The 27,754-nt window shown below is 42.2% G+C and overlaps 1 protein-coding gene across 3 annotated transcripts; it reads left to right on the top strand.

The window, feature by feature from the left end:
• Positions 1-24,762, top strand: ATXN7L2 (ataxin 7 like 2). 3 transcript variants are annotated; one of them, XM_081947264.1, is made up of 11 exons: positions 1-172; positions 3,709-3,777; positions 6,906-7,010; positions 9,394-9,598; positions 10,979-11,277; positions 12,632-12,714; positions 16,487-16,737; positions 16,845-17,037; positions 18,363-18,484; positions 20,064-20,925; positions 24,617-24,762. In XM_081947264.1, the coding sequence occupies exons 1-11, from the start codon at positions 31-33 to the stop codon at positions 24,629-24,631; spliced, it is 2,346 nt and encodes a 781-aa protein (XP_081803390.1). In that variant the 5' UTR covers positions 1-30; the 3' UTR covers positions 24,632-24,762. The 3 variants fall into 3 exon arrangements, with proteins under 3 accessions (XP_081803390.1, XP_081803389.1, XP_081803391.1); XM_081947263.1 differs by having other exon boundaries at positions 2-172; positions 20,061-20,925; XM_081947265.1 differs by lacking the exon at positions 6,906-7,010 and having other exon boundaries at positions 2-172; positions 20,061-20,925.
• The last annotated feature ends 2,992 nt before the right edge of the window (positions 24,763-27,754 follow it).

The raw sequence follows: 27,754 nt of genomic DNA, 5'->3' as shown, positions 1-27,754 counted from the left end.
ACGGGGAGGGCTGCGCGTTCTCGTGCGGTGATGGCGGTGCGTGGACGCGCGGCGATAGTAGCAGCAGTAGCAATGGCTGCTGTGGATCGGCGGCTGCCGAATCTCGATGACTTCGCGGGGCAGAGCTGGAGTGCTTGGGTGGAGAGAGTTGGGCCGCCGACTACCGAGACAGGTGAGCGCGCCTATCCCGCTCATTAACCTTTAGGCAGCGAGGAGCGGCGGGGGGAAGCAGGGGGACACTTCTCAGTCGCCGTTTCTGCTGCTGCCGCCGCCGACGAGCTTCCTCCCTCCCTCTCTCTCTCTCCCTCCCTCCCTTCGCCCGCCCTAAACAAAGGAGCCGCCGGGTCCTAGCGCCGCGGAAGTTCTTGCTTGAAGAATGCTTCTTTTTGCAAAACCACGTTTCCCCAGATCTCCCGAATTCCTAGAATTGATTCCTCTGTCGAGCCTGATGTATTGGAGGGCATACTGTGATCATCTTGGTGTCGACCATAATCTTTGTTCCCCGTAGTTTCCACTCACACAACAGTGTTAGGTGGTTCTGTCCTTTGCTTTGATCCCGCCTGACATGCGGGTACTGTAGTTAGTTATACTCTTATTCACAGGATTCTCCCCGACTTTTGATCTTTAGTTTTTTGAGTCCACAGTTATGTATGAAACAGTTTGTGTAAATTCCCATCAGTATCTTTGAGCCCTGCTTTAATTTCCCCCCTTCGTTTGAGAATTCTTTCCTCTGATTCTTTTACAGTCACTTTTTCTACTTTCTCCAAAATAGCATCCCGTACTTTGATATGCTCCCGTGGGGCTGGCAAGCCACAAAATACCTTGCTGTTCTTGAATTCTCACCTGGGTCCCTCTAGACTTGCTGCTTGGCTTTTTTCTCTAAATGTTCACATTTGCCCTTAACATTCAGCCAGCTAGTATTTTACATTAATTTTATTCTTTAAATCCCCCTATAGCTGCTTCTCAACCAGTTCTTCTAAAGTGTTTTCAGAAATCTGTGTTGGCTTTACCTACAGCTGTGCTGCTTCTCTGGATTTCCTCCTCTTCAAGTTATTCCATTTTATTCAGATCTTTGCCTTGGCCACTGAAACTGGTCCCCGCCCATCCATCTGTTTCGCATTCCTTGCACCTTCCTTCTATCTTCTATAGCAAGCTTCTTCTGCTCTGTTGACTTGGCCACTAAATTATCACCCGCTAGAATTTCCTTTCCTCTCTTACCAACCTGATCCCTGATGTCCTGATTCAGTGTCTCCACGCTCCTCCTCCTTCAATCTGTTGTATCCTTTGCTCTGCTTGCCCTCCCTTGTCAAAGGGGCAGGTTAAAAGTATATTAACATGGTGGGTGGATGGCTCGGCCTCTGGTGATTTTTATCCTTGGGAGCATTGCCTTTAGTCTCTTTGACTTTCTCAAGTGCAACCTGACAGCAGACTCCAGAAGGGGCGGTGAGAGTCTGCGGAGCTGTCCCTGGTGATGCTTTTTATATTGTTGAGCTTCTCCCTTCCCCCACCATTATCTTGATAGAGTTAGTGCCTTCATATAATTCCTGATCTACTTCCAGATCCTGCAGAGAGTTGGTACAATGGCTCCTGTATTTTCAGGGATTTAGAAGCAAGTTATAAAATCCCCTTGCTCACAGCTCTCTATCGAAGTGTTAGTACTTATTTAGCATCCACCTTTTGCCTTAATCCTGTGATTTTTTTTAAAAAAATGACATTAACTATTTTGAATCTCCTCTTCCTGTTTTGATGCTGAAGCAATTGATGCATTTTTAGCAGGTACACCTTGTCTTTGTGAATGCACCAGGTGGAGTGAAATCTATTAGATACAGAGCATTAAATGTTGGTTAAAGTCAGGAGTCTGGTCCTGATGACCATCTCTGTGACACATTCACATTGCTAATTTGAAGTCATATCTTTGATTTTGACCTCATTGCTAGACACTTTTGGGCCTTGCATGAATGTCTCTATAGTGCAAAGAGATTCTCAGGTGGAAAGTAGTAGAAGAAATATTAGTTCTAAATTCATTTATTTTATTCCTCCTGTACATGTGGAGACCGGATATGAGATCACAATATTAGGGTAACTCACATGCACAGTGGTGTAAGAAAATGTCCACTGTAATGAATCCAGAATATTCTGGTTTACAACATGACACCACTGTATTTTAGCATCAGCAAAATTTTGATTCCATGAGCTAAAATCCAGCAGCGTTTATTTACCTTGAAATTTGGGCATTCCATTTTGAAGTCCATCTTAAGGCATCTATTTTTTTTTGAAACTTGGTTTGACTGCTAGAAGAATAGAGATGCTGATCCTAAAAAGTGCATAGGTCAGGTACACAAATGATTGTTTTATGTGATGCAAGCATGCCTCTTTCATATTCATATTCATTTGACATATGTGCTTGTTGAATCCTGGTGGATGATGGCTATTTGAAAACTAAGTGAAAAAGAAAAGAATTTTCAAATGAAGCCTCACCATAGGAGTTGATGTTCTTATTCTATGGCCACATTGTTATAATTTGCAAAGCCTCCATGGCTGGAGCGGTACGCTTGTCACTATCTTCCACACACCTCTTGATTTATATAGATTGGCAGAGCAATTCTGCTGAAACAGCAGGCAGTGAAGTCTGAGATTCAGCAGGTCCACTACTATAAGCTCGCAGAAGCTGGAGAACATCTGCTGTATTAGCAGAGGTGATTTTTGGGATCCTTATTCTCTTGGCAATTTTAAGAACGGCTATGATTATTGCTTTTTATTAAATTAACTCCTTATCTTCGATAAAGCTCAGGGTGACCTTGGGCAAACCAGCCTTACCTTTTGCAAAAGGTGGTTACGAAGGTAAAAATAAGACAACACAGTCCTTTGCTTAAGCTCATTTGGAGGCAAGGTGGTATACAAATGTAATAATTTTCATCAAGAAATCAATTTGATATGCTTTTGAAGGGGAGAGGGTTATTTTTTTAAAAAAAACATCCATTGAACCGCAAATGTACTGGAGACATTGTGTTATCTGCTTGCAGATGGATCTCTTCAGTACAGTACTAGGACCTAATGTAATTGCAGAGTGCTGCATGGCAAGTTTGAGAAGGTGTGATGTGTAAAGGAGACCGAAGTTCCTTTTGCTACTTATTTGTCTTGAAATATGTTGTAAGCCTATTCAACCTACCGGCATAACCGTACAAACCCTAGTACCGTGATGGCGAACCTATGGCATATGTGCCACAGGTGGCATGTGGAGCATATTTGCTGGCATGGCAGCTCTCAGCAGCCCTCAGCTCCGACGCGCATGTGCGTGTGCTGTCCAGCTGATTTTCGGCCTTTCGGAGGGCCGGGGGAGGCCATTTTTGCCCTCCCCTGGCTTCAAGAAAGCCCCCAGAGCCCGGAGAGGGTGCAAATCCCCCCCCCCACGTGGGGGTCGCTCGTGCATGCACACGTGGGTAGTCAAGCGTGCATGCGCCATAGCATGCACACACACAGTTTGGGCACTGTGTAACAAAAAGGTTGTCCATCACTGCCCTAGTAAGCCTTACTATATAGTATGAACTAATTCTAATTGAGTGTGCTTTGAGTTGAACTTTAAGGGGTAGAAAGTATCCATTTTAATGTATCTAGATGCCATTCTTGTTAGCATTGAGAGAGAGAATGTATCTTAAGTAGCTTTAATTTTGGCTGATGGAAACAATTTCTTTTTTTAAATTTGCCTAGTGTCCGATCTGGAAGAAAACAGTCGGAATGGGAGAAAGAAGATTGATGCAATGACCCTCATTAAAGAAGGTAAGAAAACATCAAACACTCTGGTGAAACATGCACTGTAGAAACCTTTGCTCTACAAATATCAAAATCAAATCTTCCGGATTTGTAAATGCCCTGCAAAAAAAAATAAAAAATGAATATCACTATAAGTATTGTATATTCCACTGTCTGGAATGGTAATTATTACATTTTCACACAGCAGGTGATCCTTAACCTAGCCTATACAGACTTCTCAATTCTGCAAACAGAAGACTGTGGTTTTGCCTGCCCATGGAGCAGTAACATGTCCATAACTTTGAGTGACAGCCACAATAGGGTTTGCTGCATTAGGACAACCAACTCTAATTTCTCCAGGACACAAGATTTGTGGGGAAGGGAAAAGTTGGAATTCATAGAACAAATCCTGGGCAAATGCTTTGATATTGGCATTTTTGCCTTGCTACATCTTGGATGGCAGCGGTGGTAAAAGGTGTCTATTCCATGATTTTATTCTTGTATTTCAGGGAGGGCTGATGTTTTGCCCATTTAAAAAGTGATGGATTTTTCCTAATTATGGCATGAAACTTGCCATATCATACAATAAAAAGGAGAAATGCTCCTACCGTGTTTCCCCCAAAATAAGGCAGGGTCTTATTTTCTTTTGACCCCCGAAATAAGCACTTGGCTTTATTTTTGGGGAGGTCTTATTATTTTTGAAGTGCAGGAGGCGGCGAGTGTGGTCACCTCATGGCTACTGCTGTGCTGCAATATTTTCAAATAGGGCTTATTTTGGGGGGAGGGCTTATTGTAGCGCATGCACTCAAAATCCCGATTGGGCTTATTATCTGGGGAGGTCTTATTTTCAGGCAAACAGGGTACAATTTATTACAATTACAATTTATATTATCATCAATTTATAAGTTGATTAGGAAATCAATATAGTCTTGAAGGTACAGTATATCTTCCTTGATATCTCAATCGGTTTGTAGATTTTTGTCTTGAATCTTCCCATCTTGCCTTTGTAACCCTTTTATTGACCAAACACTTAATATGACCTTTCCATAGATTTGAGATAACCTAAACTAGTTTCAAAGCCTCTTTTGTTATGGTTTCATTTCTATGATTTCTAATAAAATGAAGTTGCATGAGCCCCAAGCAAAAGCCACTGACTTCCCACCATATTATGCCTAAAGATCATTTGTCCATAGTTTCCCTTATATTCATATTATACGATCTCGAGCATTTCTTAAAACTGAGTTAAATAGACCTTTATAGAGACTCCAGATGACTCATGCAAATGAGTCAAGGCTGCAGGGAGGGGCCCAATATGTTCTCAGACTGTTCTTTTCTGACCTCAAATATCAATCATACTCTGTACATCAGTTCAGTATTTTAACCAGGGCATTCCAAAGAAATGTTATTAAATGAAAACTATGCTAGAATCCATGCTAGAAGAGATAAAATCAAATCCAACTCATCTTAAGTCCAGTCTCTGTTAATACCAATAGTTAGAAAAATATGCCCTGAGTCACTAACTGCCTGTACTCTCTGCCAAGAAATCAGACAGCTTCCTCTATTTTGTGTGTGTGTGTGTGTGTGTGTGTGTGTACATGTGTTTCTAAAGAAATCCTGTTCTTTATTAGAGTAGAGAAGGCTACAGATGCAGATTAAAGTCCTACTAGAAGGTAAGAATGTTGACATCAGCAATGACATCAGGAACTGAAACCATTTTTGAATTGTTGGGGGCAATATGCTGACTCTGTAAACTGCTTAGGGAGGGCTGTGAAGCACTGTAAAGTGGTATATAAGTCTAAGTACTATTGCTATTTTTTTTTGGCTTTTTTTTTCCAGATTAGATTGATCATACCCCAAATTCTTCCTGCAGCTCCTTCTGCTTCTTTAGCAGACCTTTGGAAACGTGAATTGCATGGGACACCCAAGCCAGAATGTTTAGATGAACTTCTGCTGTGCTTTTGTCTGACTTTTGCAATCACTTTGAACCAGCCAAGCCCTTGGAGAGTCTGCAATTAGTTGGGCCTTGTCCCTCCCTCCTTTTTGGCAGCTTTCCTCTCTTTCCTGCCCTGCTGCCCTGCGTCTTTTCATGGCTTTCTAGCCCGTCTGTGACTCTTTGTTTTCCATTTCAGCTACCCCAGCTGTGCTAGGAGGTGGGGCTGCTTGCTGCCAATGTTACAGAGCATGGGACAGCATGTGAGAACCCCCTTTGCCAGATGATAGCCATTTGTTCTGTCACCTTTTGGGGTGTTTTTTTTTTAAACGTGTGCACATATTAGCAGGGAAAGGCAATATCCAGACTAGATCTGGAGGCCACATCACTAAATGGCACTTTTCTAAACCGAATAGCTGCTTGTGAAAATAACAACCTAAATGTGAATAACACATAAAATATAAAATGCATACAGATTGGAATGCCTAGTTTGGTGGTCCAGCATTAGATCTGTCTTTTTTCAACCTAATGCCCTCCACATACAATTGCTTTCAAGTCCCATTATCATCGGCTGGTATTATCAGGATATCATAAGAATCGTAGTCAACACTGAGGGGGGTGATGAGTTGGGCAATGTTGCTTTAAGGTACTGATCATTTAGCCTTTCAACTAAGAACTGGCACTTCTCTTGCTAAGTATCAGAGTATAGGCGCTGCCGTTCAGTGCTTGCAACTCCTGCCATTGTGAGATGACTAGCCAGTTACAGCAAAGGGCATTTGGCTGGTTGGACCATGGCCTGGCTTGATATAAACAACCACTTATTATAACCAAACAATGCACCTTACAAGCATTGGCTGTTCCATCTTGCACCCATACAAAGAATCCAAGAAATGCTAGTGTGTGAAATAATTGTGACAAAAATACAACTTTTTCTTCTCAGCTCCGTCTCTCTCTCTCTATTATTTTAAGTCAAGAGAGAGAGAGAGAGATTCTATGTTTCTCCAGGTGTTGCTGAATTGCCACTTCTTCCAGTTTCTATCAGCGAGCTCAGTGGTGTGGGGTGTTAATAGTTGTAGCTCAGCTGCACACAGACTTAATCTGTCCACTGGGCATCACATTCTGCTCATAGGTTTGCTTACGTGTTTCTTAGACTGCAAAATTAACAGGTTGACATGGGTCTCTTCCTTGAGTGTGCTCTCATCGCTCGCATCTCTTGTCCTTTCAGACATGTCTATCTTTGGTCATTGCCCGGCTCATGATGAGTTCTACCTGGTCGTGTGTAACCACTGTGGCCAAGTGGTCAAACCTCAAGCCTTTCAGAAGCACTGCGGTAAGCTAGGCAGTCGACATGCCAGTTGAGTGTCTGTAGTCTCTCAGGAAGTTTACTTGGGAGTAGTGCTTCTGTCTGTGGGCAAAGGGGATGATAGTGGTGCCTAAAAGGCATTCTTTTTGGTTTCTGTACTGAAGAAGGAAGCGTAAGGAAACTCAGCTAAGGAAATTAAATGTAAGAAATTTCCCTTAGGAAACATCTGTTAATTATTTATCTTCATCTCAATTTTCTACCTTTATCCAGAGCTGGACTGTTGCCTGGAGGGAGATGAGGGGAAGTAGTCATTTCATGAGGATTATCAAAATCTCTTTGCTCGCTACCAACATATGTTCTCAGTTGGAGCAAGCCAAGGGTCTAAATTTGAAGCCCTTTGGCGACTTGGAAAGTTGTAATTTAGCCTGTTGGCAAATAAGAGGTAAATGGGTGAATAGAATGACAGAAGTATCCAGCATGTGAGCAGAAGCCACATGACGCAGTATCCTTGCTGAAGCAAGATAGGTTGGATCTGCTCAGGGTTTCAGTGGGCAACCACATATATCGCTTCAAATTATATGATGGAAGAAATACCATTTTCATTTCTGTTGTACCCTAGGCTTTACGAGTCATGCCTAGAGGGACAGAATAATCCTGTATATGTTGCTAGTGGCAGTCACACAAAGAAAACTGTACGAGGTTTGTCTTTTGAGCCCTATGGTTGTATCTTGGTGGTTGGCTATGTACAGTTAATGAGTACTATTCCTTAACAAACAGGAAAGAGAGAGAGAGAGAGTAACCTCTTTTCTATCTCACAGCTATCTGGGACAAATTTGAAAAGGTGCACTTTGAGGGTTGCCAGCAAAAAAGAGCCAACTTGGTGCAGTTGTTAAAAGCACCGGACTAAAAACTGGGAGACCATGAATTCTAGTCTTCCTCCCTTAGGATGAAGCCAGCTGGGTAACCTTGGAGCTATCATTCTCTTTCAGCACTGTAGAAAGAAGCAATCATAACTGTCTTCTGGAAAAAAATGTCAGGAAAACTACGTGGATTTAACTATGTAATAATCAGAAATCAAGATTAGAAGTGACTTGTGCTACTAGTAGTAAAGAGTTAGGCCGAGGAACAGGAAGATACTTTTAATGTGGTTTAGTAAACCGGAGAGGTATGCAAATCTGCTTCTGAATTTTGGGCGCTCCAGACCCAGTTCTAGATGCTTTGGCTCTAAGGTTCTGGGTGAAAGCTCAAATTTAGTGACAACAGGCCTTTCCTAGGGCAGAATTGTATATATAAAATCAAGGGGGGGGGGGTTGTGAATCGATAAGAAAAGGAAAGATCCAGAATTTTGCAGTGAAAACTACCGTGTTTCCCCAAAAATACGGCCTGTCCCAAAACTAACACCTTGCCACATTTTTCGCATGGGCAAAAATATAAGCCCACCCCTGAAAATAACCCCCCTGGACAACCCCCCCCCTCTGGCCACACAGAGCACCGCTCACCGACCTAGTGGTATCCCAAAGTCACCAAGCTGCGGGGGTGGGGGAAAGGCACTCACGTTGCTGCTTTCGGGATACCGCTAGGTTGGGGAGTGGTGTTCTGCCTGGACGGAGGGGGGAGTTGCCGGGCGGCTGCTCCCTTGTGAGCGGGCTCCCAAAGAGCCGGGCGCAGCCTCAGGGGTGAAGCAACCATGAGGTGACCATGCTCACGAGCAGCTGCCCAGCAAATCCCCTCTCCAGCCGGGCAGAGCGCCATTCACTGACCTAGGGGTATCACTAAGGTGCCAAGCCACGTGGCGCTTTGCCCACCCCCCATCTCCCGCGGCTTGGCAAATTCAGGATACCCCCTAGGTCAGTGCTCTTTGGGAGTCCGCTCGCAAGGGAGCAGCCGCCCAGCAACCCCAAAACAATAAGCCCTCCCTGATAATAAGCCCAAGGCCATATTTCGTGGGGCAAAAGAAAATAAGACCCTGTCGTATTTTCGGAGAAACATGGTATCTAAATGATTTTTGACTGCAATGAAATACAGAATTGCATAAGCTCCCTCTGACTTCGTTGGCCTGTTGTGATCCATGGATTCAGTTTTGACTGGGAGGTGAGCGATCAGGCTAAAGTACCTATTATATATTTTTTACGTTGTTTGCATTATTTTTATCCCTGAGTAGCTTTGAGAAGAGAACAATATTTTGTTAATGGCTGATGAAAGAGATTGGGAATCATAGCATATTTGTAGTAGAATAACAGTGGCTAATTATGGAAAATATGCTTTTAAAAAGGCCCTGGCTTATTGTTGTACCTATCCCACTTCATACCTAAGGCAGACCTGCACTTTGCAATCTGATTGCTGATTCCTCACACGCTCCTTCACTCTCTAGCCAAGCCTTTTGGCTAACAGCATTGTTATTCCCACATAGAGAGACGCCATGGACCTCTCAGCAAACTCTGTGGTCGGGTGCAGCCTTCATCCAATTTGCAGAAGTGTCATGCAGTCAATGGGCGACCTCTTGTTGGTGGCAGTCATGGATCGACCAAATCATGGAGGGAAAAATCCCAGAGCTTCTTTAATCAAACCCAACATGTGCCAGAGAAGACAGAGAAGATGCCGAAGGACAACCTATGGTAAGGTTCTTCGTGAGATGAGTCCAACCTTTCTCTTTGAGAAGATCTCAGCTTATTATTCATACTTTAGAGCAGGGGTGTCCAAACTTGGGAACTTTAAGACTTGTGGACTTCAACTCCCAGAATTCCCCAGCCAGCCATGCTGGCTGGGGGATTCTGGGAGTTGAAGTCCACAAGTCTTAAAGTTCCCAAGTTTGGACACCCCTGCTTTAGAGAAAGCAATCCTAGTTATGTGTTTGTTGGTTGAAGTGCGGTAAGAAAGAGAAAAACAATCTCCTTCAGGATAGCTATAAAAACTGAGTCACACAGCTATAGAAAATGAATGAATGAATGAATGAATGAATGAATGTAGAATAACACTTACAATACATTCTGAGGTGACACAGGGAATCTGCAAGTACTTCTATGGTTCATTTATATTCTTGTTCTGTAAGGTTTATATTTCATGTAAATATAAGATATTTTTTTTCTTTGAAGATTTCTGGCTCCGGTACTCGCGTACCGCCTGCAACCCACCACTGAATACTATGTACTTCCTTCATGCCATTATGATACTTCTGTGACTTTCTATTAACTAATTAATGTTATTTATTTAATTACAAGTGCTAATGGAAATTTAGCATGGAAAAGCTAGCATGCAGCAGTTAAAAATGTACAGTCAAAACATAAATCCGTTTTCTGCATGATGGATGGAAACTTGTTCATTTATTTAATGATTAAGGTTGAATTCCATTAGCGAGATAACAGTGTTTGGAATTTTTTTGAAGTGTAGTGAGAAAATACGATTGCTCCCTTGGGTTCAGATGACCCCATGTTTGGTTTCAGAGTGTATTTATATTGAAATGGAGCATATTTACTAACAAGGTGAGCTGTGATATTTATCTAGTGCATTTAAACCAGAGTGTATTTACTAAAAGGTGACGCATGATGGCAAATGTTCTTCTTGGCTTGGTCTTTTGATGGCTGAAAGTGATCTAGAAGACTGTGTTGCTAGGTGCTGGGATCATGTGTGAAGTTATCAATGTTGGTACTCCCCACTTTTCACAGACTCTTGGTTTTTCCATCTGTTGGAAGCTGAGCTTTATTTTCACATCTTTACTTCTTCTACTTTCTCCTGCATCCCTTCTATTTGGCCAGCCTTCTCATGCAATGATTACATGCTCTTGCTTCTTTTTAATCCATAAATAAAATGCTAATAAATGAGGAAGGCAGCTCTGTGAATGAAGCTGCTGCAAGAGTTTGCCGGTATAGAACTCCAACCATCATGAGGGTCTTTACAAGGCCTCCAAGTTACTTTCTTTGGGAATTTAGATGAAGCAAAATTTGAGAAGATTGCATGTGACATCAACACCAAAACACGTGTGCTATTTTGCCCTCCAGCTTATTTGTGCCTGTAGTGAACCTAGAGAAGATCTCCAGCCTTCCAAAGTCCGATGGAGATGGAATCAAAACTCCCGCTCTGCTTTCTGACACGGCCATTCCCAAACAGTCTTCGGTTAATTCAAAAGAGGTTCTAGGCAAACCTTCCTTACTGGCGTCACCAAAAGAACTTCTGACATCAGCCAAATCTGGCAGCACCTCCGTAGTAACGGCTGACACCTTGAACAGGAAACTGGAGAATGCGTCTAGCCTGAGTGAGAAAGAATTGGGTGTTGTAAAATCTCTGAAGAAATTATCTCGTGAGTCTTGCCTTTCTAATTGTGTCATCTTCTGGCTGGAGACAATGTAATAAATAGTTAACCCATCAGAAATGATTACATAATAGTGTCTTTTTAATGGGGGGTATTGTAAAAATGAAAGTTGGTTTGGTAGCCGTATTTCCTAAGCAAAACATTTCCCATAAATCCAACCTTCATTTCATCTGTAAGGAAGGATGGGGTTGCTACCTAGGTCACAGGGCAAAGTTGAAAGAAAGTTCTTTGCGACTTTTGGCTTGCATCCAGCAATCCTGAAGGGAGAGAACCGATGCCAGCCTAGATGCCTCCTCCCATGTATATTTATCACCTCTCCCACTTCATCCTTTGTCAAAAGAAAAAGGGTGTGTCATAACCACTTTGGAATTTTTGCAAAACCAGTGTATCTACTGTGCAAAACCAGTTTATCCAGTTTAATTCCATGAGGTTGAACATTTGTCCCAAAGGCACCTGAGTGGATGGGAAGGGGAAAATAGTGCATGTATCAGCTCACTTTTAGGACCTGGGATTATAGGATTTTGTGAAGGATGTGTGATGTGAGCTACTTAACAGCTAGGGGAAGTGAGTTTGGAGGGAAAGAATATGGTCTTCTCCAAGCCCTCAAAGGATTTCTCTTTTCAGTTAAAGCCATATGATTACAATTCTGGGCAAAGACACAAAGGATGTCACTTCAGTGTCTACCCAAAAAGATATGATTCCATGTAGGCTAACCCTTAAAATAAAGCAAAGAGCTGCAAGAAAATAAATATAAAAATACAAAATGAGACATGCCATTCATTTACATAAAGAATTGTATTTAATGCACCTCTAACAATAAAAAGTGAATAATGGTTCCTTTGTTTTTGAGATACAGGTAGTCCTCGACTTACAACAGTTACAATTCACAATTGCAATGGCGACTTATGACTGTTTTTCACACTTACAACTATTGCAGCCTCTCCATGTCATGTGATCAAAACTCAGACACTTGGCAACTGACTCATATGTGTGACAGTTGGCAATGTTCCAGGGTCACATGATCCCTTTTAGCGACCTTCTGACAAGCAAAGTCAATGGAGAGGCCAAATTCACTTAACAAGTGTATTACTAACTTAACAGCTGCAGGGATTCACTTAACAACTGTGGCAAAATGGGACAAAACTCAGTTAACAAATGTCTCACTTGGCAACAGAAATGTTGGGCTCAATTGTGGTCATAAGTTGAGGACTACCTATACTGCATTTTCAATAAGGGGGCTGCCTTCATAAGGAAATCAAAGGGTTATTGGGTGGGGAGGCATGTCATTAGACCTGCAGAAATGTGACTCTTTGGCATCTAATTCTGTATTTTGTTCCCATAGGGAAAGAATGTGACTTAAACCGCCAATGTGGCGTGGTGAATCCTGAAACCAAGAAAGTTTGCACTCGGTTACTCACTTGCAAGGTAAGACGCTGTGCAATGTAAGTCTGCTTTCTAAAGTGATTGGAGAGATGGGAAATGCAGTGCAGCGAGTTGCCTTTATGACTGCCACTCTCATACTTTCTGGTGGGATAAGTTCCTTCTTTTCAAGAGGCTGCCCTCCTTTGTTTTTAATGGCAATCTGGCCTGGGGATCTCTAGCAGGTGATCTTGTATCGCCATGCAAATAATTGCTTTGTCTGTACATTGGAATAGTGGAGAGGTGCCTTTGTATAGGTCAGTGATGGCGAACCTATGGCACGTGTGCCACAAGTGGCACGCAGAGCCATTTGTCAAGGCACGCGAGGCGCTGCCCTGTCAGCTGGCCAGCGCGCATGCGTGCGCTGGCCAGCTGAGTTCACCTTTTTAAAAGCCATTTTTCACCTTCCCCAGGATCCAGAGGCTTTATAGGAGCCTGGGGAAGGCAAAAAGAGCCTCCCCCGCCCCTCCGGAGACCCTCCGGAGGCTTCAGGGACCGTCAGAGGCTTCCCTGAAGCCTTCGGAGCGCTTAAAACCACCCTCCGAGTGTGATTTTAAGCATTCCGAAGGCTTCAGGGACCGTCCGGAGGCTTCCCTGAAGCCTTCGGAGCGCTTAAAACCACCCTCCGAGCAAACCGGAAGTGACTTCCAGGTTGCTCGGAGGGTCGTTTTAAGCATTCCGAAGGCTTCAGGGACCGTCCAGAGGCTTCCCTGATGCCTTTGGAGCGCTTAAAACCACCCTCCGAGCAACCCGGAAGTCACTTCCGGTTTGCTCGGAGGGTGGTTTTAAGCATTCCGAAGGCTTCAGGGAAGCCTCCGCATGGTCCCTGAAGCCTCCGAACGGTCCCTGAAGCCTCCAGAGGGCCTCCGGGGTGGGGCAGGGGAGGCTCTTTTCGCCCTCCCCAGGCTCCTATAATGCCTCTGGAGCCTGGGGAGGGCGAAAAAAGCATGTAAAAATGGGGGGGTTGCGCGTTGTGCGCGCATGCGCACTATGGGTGCGGCACGCCCGCACACGACCCCCCTGCGCTCCCCCCACTTGTGACACGCGAGCCAAAAAAGGTTCGCCATCGCTGGTATAGGTGCTATTGTGTCTTCCTCGGGATATCTTATTGGATTGCCAGCAGGGATGTTCATATGGGAAATCAAAAAAATCGAAACGATGGTTTCAACCATGGGATCAAAGCCCTTGCACTTTGCGTGTGCAGGCAGTGTTGATGCAGATGTGCTTTGATTGTGTGTGGTAGTTGTGGTATGCAGACGGCAATTACTGATTTAGACAAAATATGTTATAAAGTGAATCTGCTTGAATGAATGTGGATATTCATTCAATATTTTTTGTGAAAATATGGAGTAGAAGATTATTTACTGATGGTGATAAGAGAGGTATATGAGGGAAACAAAACGTGTGTTAAAATAAATATGCTTGGAGAATGATTCAACCATAACTGGAGGTAAGACAACGATACAGGACTTCTCTAGGTTGCTTAATGTATTTATCGATAAATGTATAAGGAATGCTTGCAGTGACATTAGAGGAGTGTTGCTTTGGGCACATGAATATACATGTACTTTTGTATGCAGATGATGCTGTGTTAACTGAGAACAGAATAATTTGCAGTGAATGTTAGAGTGTATGATGCAGGGAGCAGTGTGAATGTGGCAATTATGTTTGACAAGGAAATGGAGTGAATGATTTTAAGTTATACATACATGGGGGGAAGAACTAGAGGAAGTAGATGGATTTGTGACCTTGGTAGGATGATTATTAAAGACAGGGAAATGGCTTGAGAAATTTTAAGATGTGTAAATACTGATAGAAACATGGTGCATACTGTGTATTCTGTGTGAGAAATCAAATACTTGTTGAAAGAATGAAGGTAGCTAGGAATAAAAGCATGCTTCTACTTGATTGGTTATATGAAAATGAGTGTTAGATATTTCAGGAGTAAAATATAAGGAAGTTGAATGGGGGGTTTAAGAAGGGCATAGGGTGAAACGAGAACACAACAGAGTTGAAAATGAATGCATGCTGAGTTTGGAATAAATATGAAAGTCAGTAACTGGTCCATAACATAGGCACTGTGGTGGCTTGATCGCTTAGAATGAAGGAGGATTGACTTGCAAGTAATACATGAAGGAAGAGCAAATAGATTAAGACAAAGGGGGAAATTAAGAAAGTTCTGGCACTCTGACAAATCAGTCATCAATAGACATATAGACATTAACAACTTCTATAGACTATGCAAAAGAGACAATCACCCAGCCCAAAAAGGAACAAAAAGACCCAAGCATCTCTCCACCAGCTATCAGCACCCAAGTCACCATAGATTAACTCCATCGTTAACATTAGATCAACTATCAAGTAAACAATACCCCATTCAAGAAACTGGCAAAGAAGCCAACAGCAAACAGCTCAACCAAGAATTTCTAAGACTGCCTCCACCAATACTGACAGGACAAGCCACCAGAATATAAACTGATAGCATATTGCACTCCTTACTAGCATTGATGAAGTTACCTAATTTGGGTAATGAAACATCTGCAAGAAAACAAGCCAGCTCAGAGAGCACCAAGTCATGTCAACCCTGAGCTACAAATATTCTCCTTTATTAACATGTTTCCCCGAAAATAAGACGGGGTCTTTTTTTTGACCCCCAAAATATGGCCTTGGCCTTATTATTTGGGGGCTTATTGTTTTGGGGTTGCTGGGTGGCTTCTCTCTTGCGAGCAGCTGCCCCCCCCCCGGCTCCTGTGGCTTGGCACCTTTGGGATACTGCTAGGTCAGTGAGTGGCGCTCTACCCGGCTGGAGAGGGGGATTGCCGGGCGGCTCCTTGTAAGCACGGTCACCTCACGGCTGCTCTGTTGCACTGCTGCGACAGTTGTTCACCCCTGAGGCTGTGCCAAGCTCTTTGGGGGAGGGCTTATGTTTTTGTCCACCCCAAAAATCTGGCACGGCCTTATTTTCAGGACATGTCATATTTTTGGGGAAACATGGTAGATATGTGTATGCTTAGTTATATTTTTCTTAGTTCATACCTTCTTTGTCTTTGTCTTACTGTTGCTTATTCCTAACACAACACAACACAACATAACCTAAACGTGTTACAGGTACAATGAATATATCTCCTTAACATAGCTTTGGATAAGTTCTCAGACCCTGTAATAATAATATGTTAGTATATGCAACTGTATGTAATCAATTTTTCTCTGCTTTGTAACAATAAACCAGAGGGGTTTGTTTCCTGCCAAACCTTTAGTAATTCCTATTTAATTTAGTATCTGTCAGAAGCCATGTGCATTCTCAGCAAGTCTTGGATTCAGATTAAGAACAAAATATGCTACTGAACTGTCATGTCTAATTGTGGCGGAAATGGAAAATTATTAAACGTAGGGTGCGGTTAATGTTTGAATTGAATGACATTAAGTTTGGCTTTGTCTTCGTTTTGATTCTAGTTTCAAGCAATCCCTGGAGTATGACCTCCTGGGAGCCCATTAAATTATCAGATGAGGTCTTCACCCCAAGAAAAGATTTATCTACTCCCATAGCAATAATGCTTTTCTAACCATAATGTCTGCTTCAGGGCCAGTCTCTCGGAGACTGGTTAAAATATTCACTAGAGAAATGGCACACATACTTTTCATAAGATTGTACCACTCATGGGGTTTTATGTGGGATGTTCTTTATTTGAAATTGGCCTGTCATCACATCCTCTCTCTGAGCTTGCTATTCCACCCGCCAGCTAATAAACCGAACCTGCCTCTCTCGCCTGTACTCCAGATCCATTCTGTGCATCAGCGTCGAGAGGTTCAAGGCCGCACAAAGGACTTCGATGTCTTAGTAGCCGAACTGAAGGCCAGCACCAAGAAAGGCGAGTCTCCCAAAGACAAGAGTCCAGTGAGGAAAGACATAGCTAGCGAACGGCTGTTGCAGGACTTCTCTTCCATGTCACAGACTTCCTTGGTTCTGTCCAATGTTTCTGCTTCTTCTTGTCACGCGAAACAACCGTATTCCCACTGTGCACTTTCCAGGTAACACACACTTGGGATGAGGGAGCAGATATGGTGGTTTCCACCGTACCTTCTGGAAATTCAATTCTCAGAAAGCTCAGCTTTTACTCTCTTTCTGCTGCTTCCAGGTCTGGGGTTTCCTCCGAGAGTGACCCTGATGACGTGCCTATATCTTCTAGTGAAATTGACAACCGTCTCTACCGTTCCCCAGCATCGAAGAGCACGGGCCGGGTGACAAGCGAGGAGAGTGAAGAGGATGCCACAGATGATTCCCGCAAGTTAGATTGCCGTTATGCAACACGACGACCCCATCCCCAGGCAGTAAGTGACAGACCGAGACCCGCCCTGCTCTTTTTCTTCGTTGTTTTGGGGCTTTGATGGGAGATACTTGGCAGGTGTTAAAAGTGGAGCTATGGGGGAATGGAGAGTTGTACTTGTGAAGCTGTGAGATGGTCTTCTGATGCCTGGGTTCACATGTCACTCTTAAGTCATCCTGTGATGTAGAGGTGGGTTCCTACTGGTTCGGATCGGTTTGGGCGAACAGGTAGTTATTTGGCTGCCTGGGTCACTGGAACTGACAGTGACCCAGGTCTGTCACGCCCCGAACTGGTTATCTCGCGGTGCCATGGGCAGCGCCATCTTGTTTTTGGCTTCTGCGCATGCACATAAGCATTTCTTTAGTACTGTGCATGGGTGCAAAGCGTGCATCAAGCGCGAATGCGTGCGGCGCATCCCTGAGTGAACTGACAGTGACAACAGCTGGAACCCACTCCTGCTGTGATGTATTTTGTTTTTGGCTTAACGTGATCTCTAAATCCAGACATTTTATGTTTGTTCAATAATGCTTAGCCCGATGTGTAAATTAAATCAATATGTCAAGCCCTTAGTCTACCTAGGCTGGTGTTTTGAAGGGCAGGAAGTAACTCTCCAAAGAAAAGGAACTCCTCTTGGCTTTGAGATTCAGTCAACCAGATCTTGAGTATTGGGATTAACGAATGCAAAGCTTCTCTGCTATACAGGTAGTCCTCGACTTAGAACAGTTGGTTTAGTGACTGTTCAAAGTTACAACAGCACAGAAAAAAGTGACTTATGACCGTTTTTCACTGTTATGACCTTTTCAGCACCCCCCCCCATGATCATGTGATCAAAATTCAGATTCTCGGCACCTGGTATTCATATTTATGACCGTTGTTGTGTCCCAAGATCATGTCATCACCTTTTGCGACCTTCTGAGAAGCAAAGTCAATGGGGAAGCAAGATTCACTTAACAACCGAGTTACTAACTTACCAACTGCAGGGATTCATTTAACAACTGGGACAAGAAAGGTTGTAAAATTTACTTAACAAATGTCTCATTTAACAACCGAAATTTTGAGCTCAGTTGTGGTCATAAATCGAGGACTACCTGTACTAATGAAACGTGGGTTGAATCCATACAAAATTAATTGTTCTTAGAAATTAAGATGATGGAGGTGACTTAATTTCTCTTTCTCACTAGCTGAAGAAATGGGGGCTAGAATGAATAACTTCCTTGATGTAAACTCTGTCTCCTGTTTGTCACTGTAGAATTTGAGAGTGTGCTCTTTGCATGATTGTGAGTTTCTAACACTTTGATCCTTCCATTAATCCTCCCCCCACCACAACAGTTCTGCACTTTTGGAAGCAGATTGATGAGCCCAGGTTGTTATGTGTTCAGTCGACGACTGGATCGGTTCTGCTCTGCACTCAGTTCCATGCTGGAGAGACATCTTAGCTCGCACATGTGGAAGTAAGTTACCCTAGGACAACGGCAAACAAATTGGGGAAATATTTGGAATGTGCTTCTGCCTTTGCACAGTCGTATGCATGAATTTGGGCATGGCATGCAATGAAAGAGAATTATGAAGTTTTTCTATATAAGAAGTCCATTCTAAGTCACGATATAATCTTGCATATTTCTTAAAACCAGTCCTGGTTTATTTATTTACATAGTTTGTATCTCACCTAACAGACTCTTGAGGGGTGACATAAAATTGTATTACTAAATTTGTACTCTTAAACAAGATTTAACAGCATCTATCAAACAAACACTAGAAATGTTTAGAGGTTGGGCCTGTAAGACACGAGAAGAAGAAAAAAGGGAAAATTGCAAAAACAGCACAGACCCTCCTTATTCCTGAAAATTCAATTATATCTACCGTTATTTGTTCATTTCTTTTTAAAACTACTATTTTTTCTGTCCAGTTATGGCTTAAAGACATATAACAGTTACAATGAAACTGGTTTGTAAAAAAAAAAAAACAGAATAAAACCACTAACAATTTAATTTAAAAAACAGCACTGGTAAAATGGTGCACAGATTAAAAGGCACCCAAAACAATTGTTGGAAAACTGAGAAATTGTCTTTACCTAGTACTATCAAAAAAAGCCCACGCAACAACAGAACATTGGTGGATTTTCATATAGAATATTGTTCCGCAATCCATTCATCATAAGTACAGAACGATAGTTTTACACTCTTCGTTATCATTGTGAAAACGTGAGAGAGGTGTCATTTTGGAAGAGAGTTTTTCATTTTCATCCCAAGCAAGACTGAAATTGTTGTATTGTACAGTTTTGTATCTCTTTGACAGAAATGGCATCTGAGAATATAAAAGGATATCTGGATCCTTGGAAACAAATAAGGATCAGTTAAATATTTCTTGTGTTCCAATAGGTAGGCTCACCTTTACATGTCATACATGTGTTTGATAGGAGGTGGTCATGTGTTTTTAGCTTTTTTTCCTCTGCTTCATCATCAGTCCTTTTTAAGCCTGTAGAAATATTTGTTGAGTCTCTGCTGCTGGGGGGGCGGGGGGGGATTCTCCAGTAGATGGCACTGGATTACCAAGTTTGATGGTATATCCTTCGCAGACAGAAAACCTATCTGAACAATGAGTGAGCCTCGCAGAGGAAGAGGTTGCGAGATGATGGAGAAGATACATGTATTTTCAGGCATCTGTTTTTGTAAAGACCTTTGAATTTGACAGCAAATAGAGGCAAAAGAAAAGAAAGAAAAGTTTTGAATCGGAAGGACAACAGAGATCCTTTATAATTTGGATATACTGTATGAAAAAACTAAAGCATAATGAAAAAGAAAAAAGTAGAAAGAAAAAGGCAACAAAGAAAATAATAAAGACGTTTTGTTTGTCCAGGATAGAATAAAGACACCTTCCCTGAGCAGATGACTGGACTAGGCCACCAAGGTCCCTTCCAGCCCAAAGATTCTATGATTCAGTACTGATATTTGGGTAGAGTAATTGAAAGCTGGTATGTTAAACAAGCTTTGTTTCTTAACTCTTGTTTTCTTGCTTCGACCCACCCAGAAGGATTCCTCCAGCTGCTGATCATCCAATTTCCACATCATCTCCAATGCTTTTGGGCTTCTCTACATCCAATACATCCCCAAATTACAATTCCTCCCTGGTTTGCAGCCTTCCCCACAGTACCCCAAGCAGGACCTCTGTATCCTGGGCAACTTCAGTAACCATGGCATCCAGAGACAGCCGTAACCACCATAGTGTGAACTATGCAGTTGGTTCACCCCATGCCGCAGCTGCCTGTAGCCAGTCAGACTGCATGGGTGGAAGCCAATCCATCACCTCCCCACTCCCAGCCAATACCCCATCACCATCATTCAGCAAGTTGCCTTCGAACAAGGCCAGCAAGTCCTCCAAAGCCAAGGAGATGGCTGGTAATGTGGAGCCAGAAGCCTTAGCTCGGAAGCGCAAACAATCTCCCAGTGTCCCTGCTAGCCCACCTTATAAACAATCTTGTTTCCTTGATCTGGGCAAGAACAAAGCAGTTGGCTGCCAGGTGTCCCATCCATCTGCCAAGGCCAAGACATCTGTGGTGGCTTCCTCCAACCTTTCCCTGAATGGGACAGTCTCTTCAGGGGCCAGGGTCAAGAGAGTCAACCATCTGGATTGCAGTGCACCTAGCCACATGCCAGTCAAAGCCTCATCACTGGAGAACCAGGGCTGCTCATTGAATGGTCCAAAAACACTGCTGACCAATTGCATCTCAGATGAAGAGGCCAAGAGACGCAAAAATTCAGCCACCTACTGTAGGCCAGTGAAGACCAAACATTTGCCCTCATCCATGCCTTCTTGTTCCTCATCTGATTTGGGCGGCACAATCAGAAGGAAGAAGCCAGTTGTCTCCTTTGAGGAAAAGCAGAACACAATGAAGGTAAGCTCATGCCTTGGACTTACTTCCTGCACTTACATACATGTACTGTAAGCGTATGGCTGTATTTTCCTCCACCTTGGAAGAGCTGTATTGGCGTTCTTTGTCTTCATCAGCTTTGTTTGCAAAGTCTGCATTCTGCCATTACAAGGCTGACTTTTTCATCAACAGGTAAACAGGTGTAACACTCCAAAACAAATAAAATCCGTATTGAAGGGGATAGTACCACATGCCATTTAGTTTCTGCTGTAGTGATATTTAAAGTATTCAGATGTGGTATTTTCTTAGGTGTGTTTGCATATATTTATTTATTAAATTTATATGCCACCTATCTTCTTGATAGAATGATCCCTGCATTGTTACATATTTGAAAAATAATGCACCAACACCGGACACCAATGAATGGTCACCATTTCAAGTCTGTATTTTTTTATTAGTATGGTAAGCTTTATTTAGTAAATTACCCAACTGAACCATGAGAAATAAGGACATGGAGCAGATAAGTGTGATTTTTATTTTCACGTAGTAAGAATAGGATTTTTAAGCAATGTTGTTATTATTTTGGTTATTGTTGAACTATTTTTAGAATTTCTGTACCACTCAATAACAAATATTTTGAATAGTTGTGTTTTTAAAATATTTTTTAAAAATCAGCAACATTGGTAGAGTAAGTCAGTTGACAATTACTGAAAAGTCAAATGATCATGGAAACTAATTTTATTGCTGGGGGAAATCTATGTCTTATTAAATTCTCAGGAGGGTTGTTTATTTTAAATAATAAATACAGAGGAAATCTGTGGCTAATGTGTGGAATACTAGCTTTCAAGCCATATAAAAGTGTTTTACTTCTGCACAACTTTGTAGAACAGAATACAGAGACATAATGGCTAAAATCACAAATCATACCAAGTTTTAGTGTGCTTCAGTTCTGGGCCATCCTGAATTATTTCTAAAACAGTTTATGGCTTGGCATTGTGTGTTCAATAACCATGGTTAAAACAAACCCGGGCTGTGATGTGTATAAAATAAGCACTACGGCCTTTCTTATTCTGCTCTTCAGTTTTATGCAGACTTTAGCATGTGCTAAAGATCCGGTTCTGATTCCTAACAGGATTGCTTGAGCATAAGAGCTGTACAGGAAGCAGCAGTTCACAAATGCAGTTTTTTCATCATATGAAATAGAAAAGCAGCTTTGTCTGCTGAATGTTCTTCTGTTCAGTTGCTGTCATCCTGAGGAATGGGTGGCAGAAAAATGGCAGCTAAGAGCTGTAAGAAGGGACAGGAATATATTTAGTCAAATATATTGGGAGAGTCAGGTTTTGATCAAGGAGACCAGGTTATACATTTTCCTGGAAACACAACTGAAGAAAAGAGACCGCACAAGACATTAGAAATGAACCTTTAATTTAAAGACTACATTTTTGTCTCTGGTATAATTCATATCTCATAACAACTTGCTGAAATCAAGCCTCCGGATACACTGATAGATGTTACTGCAATGTTGCAAATTAGTTAAATTTATCTTAAAATGAGCCGAGTGGAATGGGGAATGAAACCCCAACTAATGATCAGCAGCCCTTTTGATGTTTCTGTTTCTGCCAGGCACACCTCTGTTTTCTGCAACTCAAAGAGCTGTTAAGTTTCCTTTTGGGAGAAAGACATCTGAGCATTCAAGGCATCTGAGCATAGCTAATAATGGTGGTTTTATGGCGGGGTGTGAGTAAAATTACCATATTTTCCGGAGTATAAGACACACCTTTTTCCCTCAAAAAAGAGGCTGAAAATCTGGGTGTGTCTTATACACTAAATACAGCATTTTTTTTGCCTCCTGAAACCCCACCCCCTGCACCAAAATGGCCATGCATAGCTTGTAGAAAGCTTTCAGAGAGCTCCTGGGGGCTGGGGAGGGCAAAAATGACCCCAAAAGGGCTGCTTTTTGCTCAATTTCCACCCCCCCAGCCTCCAAGGTTCCTAATGCCCTTTTGTTTGACAAAAGACAGGTCCGTTTTCATGAAAAACGGCCTGGTTTTTGCTCATCTCCCCCCCCCCTCCCGAGGAACACTCTACAAGCCTCCTAACGGCTATTCATGCCCTTTTTTTGAAAAAAAAAAAAGCCCGTTTTCAAGTAAAAGGCCATTTTTGGGAGGTTTGCAGAGTGCAAAACCTTTTTTTAAAATTTGCCTCTTCAAAACCTTGGTGCATCTTATACGGTGCATCTTATACTCCGAAAAATATGGTATGCTTTGTTCTCCTGCTAAAAACGAAAAAAAACCTGCTTCTAAAACTTTTTATGAAAGGCCAAACAGATGCAGGTATTTTCAAATGATACTTAGATTAAGCTTACCTTCAGATAACTGATTTGAAGAAATGCTGGTATCGTATTCAGTTTTAAAGTAAGAAGGCTCTTGTCAGAGTTCATTGCATAAATTCAAATCCAGAAGCACACACAGATAACTCATGCAGCAGGATTCATGAACTTATTTTATATACATAAAGATAGATTAATAAATATACAATACCAACAGGTGGTTCTTCCAAGTGAACACAAGGCAGGAGAGTTACAGGCAAACACAAGCAGCTAGATTCATTTCAGCAGACAAGCCCAGATAGATTGCTTAAGTTTCTGTTTCAATTCCCTGCACAGACTCAGATCTGTTTAAACTCCCATTGGCTGACTTAGTTGCTATGCCTATTGATTGGTTGACCTTGTTCCCCTGTCTCTCTCAGTCATGAATATTTTAACAGACCTGCACATTCCTTATTGTCGATTTAAGGATCATATAATCCAACCCTCTGTTTGGTACCACCAGCCAGAGTTCCCAAAAGCTGAATTATATATTTATTAAATATATTATGCCACCAACTGTCGTTACATTGTGTTATGCTAAAACGGTTACCGATTGCCAACTCAGGAAGAGATAGGGATTCTTTCTGCTTTGAGTTAGTTTATTTCATTTGTCATGGCAATATATAAACTAAATCTAGTAGGGATTTTATTTTAAAACTTGGTTGTTCCTGAAAAATTAAGCTGCAGTTGCTCCTGATGTTCTCTGAGTGGGATTCCAGCCACTAGTGACTTGGAGGTTCAGTATATATGTCAGAAGAACATCCTCCCAGGTCCCCAGGCTCACTCTACTACATTTCAATTGAACACATCTCCCTACACTCAGAATTTCATATACTGTATGTTCAACATGTTCTTCCCATTCAGTTTAAGTCCCCTTGGTTAAGCAAAGTGGACTGGAAAAATCTTTCAAATGTTTTTGCAGTCACATGGAAGAACTATGTGGAAATAACTGTTTGCTTGCTGGAGTACGATGTGAGTTTTTTTGTGGGTTTTTTTTTTGTCTCTCTGGATTACTATGAACCTCTAATTATGGTCAATAAGGGAGTAATTCCTTGCTATATTATAGTCCAATGTATGCACATGTTGCAGAGAGTAGAATGGGGAGCATGTTTATTTGAAGCCTGATCCAATTTTTTTCAGCTAAATATCCTTGGTGCTATGACAATATACATCAAGTCCATTTGAGTTTCATAAAAAGTTATTAATAGGTATAGCTGATTGTCCTTTGGTCATTTCAAAACAACACTGGCTATACACTAAGCCACAGTAGATACATTTTTCTGTGGTTGGGATGACACGAACTGCCATATTCTGCATTGACTCTCTCTTTTTTTCTTGTCTTGACAGTCAAAAGCACATTAACAGCAAGTGCCTGCGTTCTGCAGAAGCCAGCAGTCTGAGAACTCTGTCCATGGATCCAATTCGAAGCCTCTTTGCTTTTTATAACTTTATAGTATTTTTTTAAAGAAAAAAAATGCTCTAAAATACCCAAAGACTGTGATTGGTTTGGTATTTTTTGGTGTTGTGGTGGTTTTCCCTAGAGAAATAAATAAATAAGCAAGTAAATAAGTACATAAGCAAGTAAATAAATAAGTAAGGAAAGAAGTAAGGAAAGAAAGACAGACAAAAACTGAATCAAAGGACACTGACAAAAATGCAGAATCCCTTTCCCAACTATATAATGACCGGAGGGGTACAGAAGCAGGGACCCCATAATTAGGATTACAGGAGATATTAATATTTTGCCATCTTCCTGCGTATGTCGTGGCACTTAACTTACAAGTCTGTTAATCAGTCCACCTTTGTACTCCAGATTTCCCCATCTAGGTCTCCTTGTCAAATTTTAGCAATAAATTTAGCCAGCACCATAGAACTTGTGGTTCAGCACATCTGGAAGGAGGCTGGTTTGAAAAATATATTCAGTGGCTCTGGATGCCTCTACAGTACGGGTGTCAAATTCAAGACCCAGGGGCTGGATCCGCCCTGTGGAGTACTTAGATCTGGCCCATGGGGCTGCCCTGGAAACAGTGAAGGACCAGCCGTGGTGCTTCTGCCAGCAAAAATGGGCTCCTGAGCTCCATTTTTACTGCAGGAGGCTGTGGCAGCTGAAAACGGAACTTGGGAGCCTGTTTTCACTGGCAGAGCTCTTGGGCCACCACAGGCGCCATGACAAGAGTGATGTTGAACTGGCCACACACCTCCAGGTCAAACACAACCCAGATGTGGCCTTCAATGAAATTGAGTTTGACACCCTCTGCTCTAGAGTAAGGGTCCTCAACCCCCGGTCCATGGACCGGCACTGGTCTGTGGCATGACAGAAACTGGGTCGTACAAACAAGCAAAGCCCCATCTTTGGGATGCAGGCAGCACATGAAACCATGCTCCCTCCAGTCCACAGCAAAACCTCTCTCCATGGAACTGGTCTCTGGTGGTCAAAAGGTTGGGGGCCACTGCTAGAGAGTGTTGCTAGTTGTGAAGTCGTGTCTGACCCATCACGACCCCATGGACAATGTTCCTCCAGGCCTTCCTGTCCTCTACCATCCTCTGCAGTCCATTTAAGCTCATGCCTACTGCTTCGGTGACACCATCCTGCCACCTCATTCTCTCTCATCCCCTTCTTTTGCCCTCAATCGTTCCCAGCATTAGGCTCTTCTCCATTGAGTCCTTCCTTCTCATTAGGTGGCCAACATATTTGAGTTTCATCTTCAGGATCTAAACTCAAAGATGAAACTTAAGAGTAATGTAAAGCTCTAGAGTAATGTACATTATTTGCCAAAGGAATACCAAAACTTCTATTTTTTATGCATACCTTTTTCTTAGTAACAATAGGGCTGGGCCAAAACATTACAGTGACAATGGCTTAACCCAATAATGAGAGATTTTTCACTCTACAATACGTCTAATTCTTGAGCTGCAGAAAACTTGTAAGAATTTGAGGAATATCTTATTGAGCCTTAATTAATTGGGGTTTGCGCCAGAGAAACTCAGGTAAAGGAGTACTCCTTTACTGCTTAAAGTTCTAGATACTGAACATAGCTTAAATGTCAGCAAAGATTAAGAGATGTGGGAACTGTCATTAATAGAAAAATATGTGTGAACAAAGATGCTAAATTCCAGAAGCAAGAAATACCTCAGTTTTCAGAAGTTGTGGAAGGCACCAGATAGTGTTGGAAGTGTGACTTGAAGGAGTAGAACCCAGAAACGCTGAATATACATAACTTACAATGCAGTAGTAATATATACAAATGGCCATTTAACTGGTAATGTGGCTTCTACTTTGTTTCACTGAACTTCGGAGTAAAAAGTTAGATAAATCTCACTTGGCCATTTGTAAAGGCAGAACTGATCTTTTCAGGCAAATCTACACCCCACTGCTTCATTGTTTCTCAGGCACAGAGAAGTGACCTAGAGCTTTCAAAAACAGCAGGAAGAATACAGATGGATGCTTTCCGTGTAGCTTTATCCATATCATGAAGTTGAGGGAAGAGAAGAAAGATACATATGCTCCCTGCTAGTGTGTAAGAAAATACAGATATTTTATTAATCATTTTTTATATGCCGCACCCTCTCCACCAAGGGACTCGGGGCGGCGTACAATTTACTACATACAATTTACTAGATACACACTTAGAGATGTTCACCTGGAAAATTATGAAACTGACATTTAGAAGTATCAGGTAAGAAACTCCAGAATAATCCCAATTCTTGGGATCTGCAACATCTTCCTTAAAAAGTGTAGCTTGAAAAGAGGAGATGTTAGAATGACATTAAAAAGGGAATGATGCTTAGGCTAACTCCAAGCCAGGGTAGGTTGGGTTCAGGTAGTCCTTGACTTCCAACTGCAATTGAGCTGAAAATTTCTGTGGCTAAGTGAGACATTTGTTAAGTGAGTAATACCCCATTTTATTACCTTTCTTGCCACAGTTAAGTGAATCAATGCAATTGTTAAGTTAGCAACACGGCTGTTAAGTAAATCTGGTTTCCCCATTGACGTTGGATCTTGGATCCAACTAGGATCTTGGAGTCCTAGTGGACAACCATTTAAATATGAGCCAGCAGTGTGCAGCAGCTGCCAAAAAAGCCAACACAGTTTCTAGGCTGCATCAACAGAGGGATAGAATCAAGATCACGTGAAGTGTTAATACCACTTTATAATGCCTTGGTAAGGCCACACTTGGAATACTGCATTCAGTTCTGGTCGCCACGATGTAAAAAAGATGTGGAGACTCTAGAAAGAGTGCAGAGAAGAGCAACAAAGATGATTAGGGGACTGGAGACTAAAACATATGAAGAACGGTTGCAGGAACTGGGTATGTCTAGCTTAAGAGAAAGAAGGACTAGGGGAGACATGATAGCATTGTTCCAATATCTCAGAGGTTGCCACAAAGAAGAGGGAGTCAAACTATTCTCCAAAGCACCTGAGGGTAGAAGAAGCAGCAATGGGTGGAAACTAATCAAGGAGAGAAGCAGCTTAGAACTGAGGAG

Source organism: Natrix helvetica (genome assembly GCF_964273705.1).
Source record: "Natrix helvetica genome assembly, chromosome: 3".
In the NCBI taxonomy this organism is placed as follows: domain Eukaryota; kingdom Metazoa; phylum Chordata; class Lepidosauria; order Squamata; family Natricidae; genus Natrix; species Natrix helvetica.
This window is presented reverse-complemented; position numbering and strand designations above follow the sequence as displayed.

What these genes read in the sequence shown, in the direction of transcription:
- ATXN7L2 (XM_081947263.1), top strand. Translation starts at nt 31, where the DNA reads ATGGCGGTGCGTGGACGCGCGGCGATAGTAGCAGCAGTAGCAATGGCT. An exon ending in AGCCTTTCAGAAGCACTGCG is followed by an intron (nt 7,011 to 9,393) that starts GTAAGCTAGGCA and finishes ATTCCCACATAG; the next exon opens with AGAGACGCCATGGACCTCTC. An exon ending in CTCGGTTACTCACTTGCAAG is followed by an intron (nt 12,715 to 16,486) that starts GTAAGACGCTGT and finishes CCTGTACTCCAG; the next exon opens with ATCCATTCTGTGCATCAGCG.